The following is a 4,664-nucleotide window of genomic DNA, read 5'->3' on the forward strand; positions in this document are numbered from 1 at the left end:
GATCTGCGAACAACGCGTGAATGAACGAACGAACAACGGGTGAACAACGCGCGACGTGAAGCGCTGGCCCGCGAGCAGCGCGTTGCAGTTCGATGCAACGAAAAATGAACAATGGGTGATGAACAATGGAAAAAAAACAAGTGAGCAACGCGCGACGTGAAGCGCTGGCCCACGAGCAGTGCGTTGCAGTTCGTGATGATCTGCGAACGATGAATGAACAATGGGTGATGAACAATGGAAAAACAACGAGTGAACAACGGGTGATAAAAAACTGGGTGGACAGTTCACGAACAATGCATGAATGACAAAAACGAATGATGAACGACAGTTAAACAACACACGAACAATGGGTGAACAATGGATAATTAACAATCGGTACTGAGCAACCATGCAGTGGATAGACAACATCGAATAAAAACAATATCATATCAGGAGCGGATAATAGAGATCATATTTATATTCATATCATCGTGTATTGTATCATATCGTCATATTCCTAGTCATATTCATCAGCAAAAACAATAATACAATAACACGAAACGACAAAAACAACAAATCTAAGATCAACATAATTAATTAAATAAATAATTCCTAGTTAATTCAAGGCATCAACATTGTTATCATACCAACATACTCGAAGTTAATCGCAACAAATCAATCAATCCAGCGCAACCAAAGAAATAATATACTAGTTAGACTCTCTCTATACACAGGCTCTACGTCTTTTTATAATCTCAACCAAACCCCTCAAACGAACCAACGAGAATCGCTGCCTGCGATTATTCGTAAACATTCGCGCCGATAGATGGCGCCGCGCGCCGCTCACCTTCGTGCACTTGACGCAGCGCGTGGCGAACTTCTCTTCGTAGCAGGTGGCGCAGTAGATCTCGTTATCCTTCGGTATGAAGCTGCGACAGTGCCTATCGCTGCTTGCATGGACGCAGGGCAGAAGCAGTGTTCGTGCCACTGATGGCCCTTGTACTCCATCTTCCTCGTACCTAACACAACACAGCACAGCGATAACACATGGATAGTGTATATGTATATATATAAATAACTAATTACTAAATAAGATAAAATACATATAATATATATACATAATATATAAATAATATAAACATAATCATATATGTTGTGTATATATATTATGTATATAAACAATTAAATAATATGATATGAATATAAATATGTCATACAGTAAAACCGTCCCATAAAAGAAAAAAAACGTGGATTTTAAAGACCTCCAGGCTGAAATTGGAGCCAATAAAGCACCTATTATATAAGAAGCGCTCTGTCAGGCCTGCAAAATTAAACTAGGTTCTTTAATAAAAAAAATACCGGAACAATTAGAGCACAACTGGGGCAATCAAGTTATGTGTGCTAAACCATTGAACCAACAACATGTGGTTCGCAGATAATTTCATACTCCTCGACAGGAGGTATTGGATTTTCCAAGGGTATTTTGCTCATTTTGCCAGTAAATTGCTTGGGGGGCTTGATTTGAAAATACAGAGGATATGCGACCCATAGAATATTTTCTGAAACTATAACAATATTGTATGTACGAGTCGATAATGTGCAACATATCCCCCACCCCCAATTAAGAACTCTTTAAGAACCTCTTCAGCTGATTTCTCACTATGTACTCATATTATAAGAAGCCACTTTCAGCTGAAACCGAGAAAAGCAGCGGGTTCTTTTATGCGGGTTGTTTACTGATATATATATAATATATATATATTTATATATATATATATAATATTTTAATATGAATAGATTAGAAGTAAAACACACGAACACCCATGTAATATTATGGCAAAAATAAAGGAAAATCAGAATGGGTGTTAAATTTTTCAATTAATTAACCGATCACAGAGATGTGACCGAGTTGTCATTTTATAGGCCGCGATGGAGAAAGGCGCTTGCCGAAAGGCTTGAATTACAAATTTAACGACCTATTATATTTTTCTACATTTATATATTATTATATATATATATAATATAATATATATTATATATATATAATATTATAAATATATAATATTATATAAGTATGTATATATATATATATATATATATCTAACTGGCTGTGTGGGCGCGAGACATAGGCGGGACGTGAGAGCCGAGCGAGAGAAAGACGAAGGAAAAGAGATAGCGGGGAGAGAGAAAGAGGCAAAGAAGGGCAAGAGCGAGAGAGCGCGAGAGAGGAGAGAGAGAGTAGAGAGGCGGCGCGGAGCAAAAGAGGGAGAGAGAGAGAGAGTACGGCGCGCGGGCGCGAGAGAGAGAGATAGAGCAGAGAGAGAGAGAGAGAGTTACGCGCGCGCGCGGCACGGCGCCGCCGAGGAAAAGAAGGAGAGAGAGAGAGATGAGAGAGAGAGAGAGGAGAGAGAAGAGAGAGTAGCGCTGCGCGCGGGAGAGAGAGAGAGAGAGTACGCCGCGCGGCGCGAGAATAGAGAGAGAGAGAAAGAGAGAGAGAGAGAGAGGAGAGAGAGATTTACGCGCGCGCGCTGAGAGAGAGAGAGAGAAAGAGAGAGAGAGAGAGAGAAAGAAAGATAGCGACGAAAGAGAGCGGCGGCGAGATGAGAAAGAGGAGGATGAGAGAGAGAGAGAGAGAAGAGAGAGTAGAGAGAGAGAGAGAGGAAGGCGAGCGCGAGAGGCAGGAGAGCGTGTGTATAGAGTGGCGATGAGGGGAGGTTAGGGTTGTGGTTATTGTTTTCTCAGCTAGCACAATACACGGCTGTGACAACATGCGCCCTGTGTTGATGTTCGAGAAACCAACGCACGGTAGCATGGCTGTAGAGAGAGGAGGGAGAGAGAGGGAGAGAGGGAGAGAGAGAGAAGGGGAGGGGAAGAGAAAAGGAGTGAGAGAGGAGGGGCGAGAAAGAGGGAGAGAGGGAGTGGGAGAGAGAGAGAGGGGAGAGAGGGGAGGGGAGAGGCAGAGAGAGGGAGAGGAGGGGGAGGAGAGAGGGGGAGGAAGAGGAGAGAGGGGAGAGGGGAAGAAAGAGGGTAAAGGAGAGAGGGGAGAGGAGGACAGAGGGGAAGGAGAGAGGGGGAGGAAGGAAGAGTCAGCGAAGGAGAGGGGGGAAGGAGAGGGAGGGAGGAAAGAAGGGGAAGAGGGAGAGAGTAAGGAGAGAGAGCGGGAGGGAAGATTGGAGGGAGACGAGCAGAGAGCGAGATAGGGGAGGGAGGGAGGGGAGAAAAAAGGGAGGCGAGGAGGGAGGGGGAGGGACAGGGAGAGTGGGAAGGAGGAGGGAGAGAAGAAGGGGTAGGCAAGAGAAGAAGGAGTAAAAGGAAAGAGAGGGAAGGGGAGGGAGGAGGGGAGAGAGAGAGGGGAGGAGAGAGAGAAAGAGAAGGAGAGAGAGAGGAGAGAGAGAGAGAGGGAGAGAGAGCGGGAGGCTGAAGGGGAGGAGGGGCGAGAGAGAGAGAGAGAGAGAGAGAGAGAGAGAGAGAGAGGAGAGAGAGAGAGAGAGAGAGAGAGAGAGAGAGAGAGAGAGATGAGAGAGAGAGATAAGGAGGATGAAGGGGGAGCAGTGAGAGAGGGGCAGGAGGAATGAAGGGAAGTGAGGAGGGAATGGAGAAGAGAGAGAGAGAGAGAGAGCAGGAGAATCATGAAGGGGGGTAGGAGGGAGAGAAGGGGGAGGCTGAGGAAAGGTGACAGCCGTGATAGCTACACTGGCGAGATGTTGTCAGGTTAAGATAACTTCCCTCTAATCGGGTGTCGCACTGTTTTCCCCAGGGCGCGCAGTGTCTTGATGAGGGACAGAGAAAGGAGAGGGTGGGAGAGAGTGTGTATGGTGGAGGAGTGAGAAGAGAGTGATGTATTGTGAGGAGTGCGAGCAGAGAAGAGTGATCGGTGTGAGGAAGTGAAGGAGAGAGAGACGAGTGTGTGTATCGTGTAAAAGAGAGAGCAGTAGATAGTTTATGTGTGGGAGAGAGAGAGAGTGTATTGTGAGGAAGAGGAGAGAGAGAAGGAGGCGACTAGAGAGAGGATGAGAAAGAGGGGAGAGAGACGGAAAGAGAGAGAGAGAGAGAGAGAGAGAGAGATACCCAGAGAGGAGGAGAAGAGAAAGAGAGAGAGAGAAAAGTGATGAGAGAGAGATGAGAGAGCGAGACGAGAGAGAAAGTGAGAGGGAGAGAGAGAGAGAAAGAAAGAGAGAGAGGAAAAAGAGAGAGAGAGAGAGAGAGAGAGAGCAGAGAGAGAGAGAGAGAGAGAGACGAGAGATATGACGAGCGACGAGTGTGGTTTGTGTGTGAGCGAGAGAAAGAGAGCGAAAGAGACGCGAGAGAGAGAGGAGAGGAGAGAGATGAGAGGCGGAGAGAAAGAGCAGAGGAGAGCAAGAGAAGAGAGAGAGAGAGAGGAAGAGAGAGAGAGTAGAGACGCGAGAGTGTCGTGTGTGAGGCTAAGAGAAAGAAGAGCGAGCGAGAGGAGATGAGAGAGCGGGCGGAGGGAAGAGAGCAGAGAGAGAGAGAGAGAGAGAAGCGAGAGAGAGCAGAGAGGGCAGAGCGAGAGAGAGACGACAGCAGAGAGAGAGGAGAGAGGAGAGAAAGAGCAGAGAGAGAGAGATGCACGCAGAGAGGAGAGACGAGAGAGTAGAGAGAGACGAAGAGAGAGAGTAGAGAGAGGAGAGGAGAGGAGGGGAGAAGAGACTAACGAGGAGACAGAG

General features: G+C 46.6%; 1 protein-coding gene across 1 annotated transcript in view; it reads right to left on the minus strand.

Annotated features, from left to right (window-relative positions):
* The window catches only part of LOC106819534 (four and a half LIM domains protein 2-like), a 5,061-nt gene extending 3,591 nt beyond the window's left edge, over positions 1–1,470 (minus strand). The window contains 3 exon segments of the mRNA XM_014824152.1: positions 827–913; positions 916–998; positions 1,395–1,470. Coding sequence (XP_014679638.1) covers positions 827–913; positions 916–998; positions 1,395–1,470 — 246 coding nt within the window.
* Positions 1,471–4,664: the final 3,194 nt, after the last annotated feature.

Source organism: Priapulus caudatus, unplaced genomic scaffold, assembly GCF_000485595.1.
Source record: "Priapulus caudatus unplaced genomic scaffold, Priapulus_caudatus-5.0.1 Scaffold3637, whole genome shotgun sequence".
NCBI classification, from domain to species: Eukaryota; Metazoa; Priapulida; class Priapulimorpha; order Priapulimorphida; family Priapulidae; genus Priapulus; species Priapulus caudatus.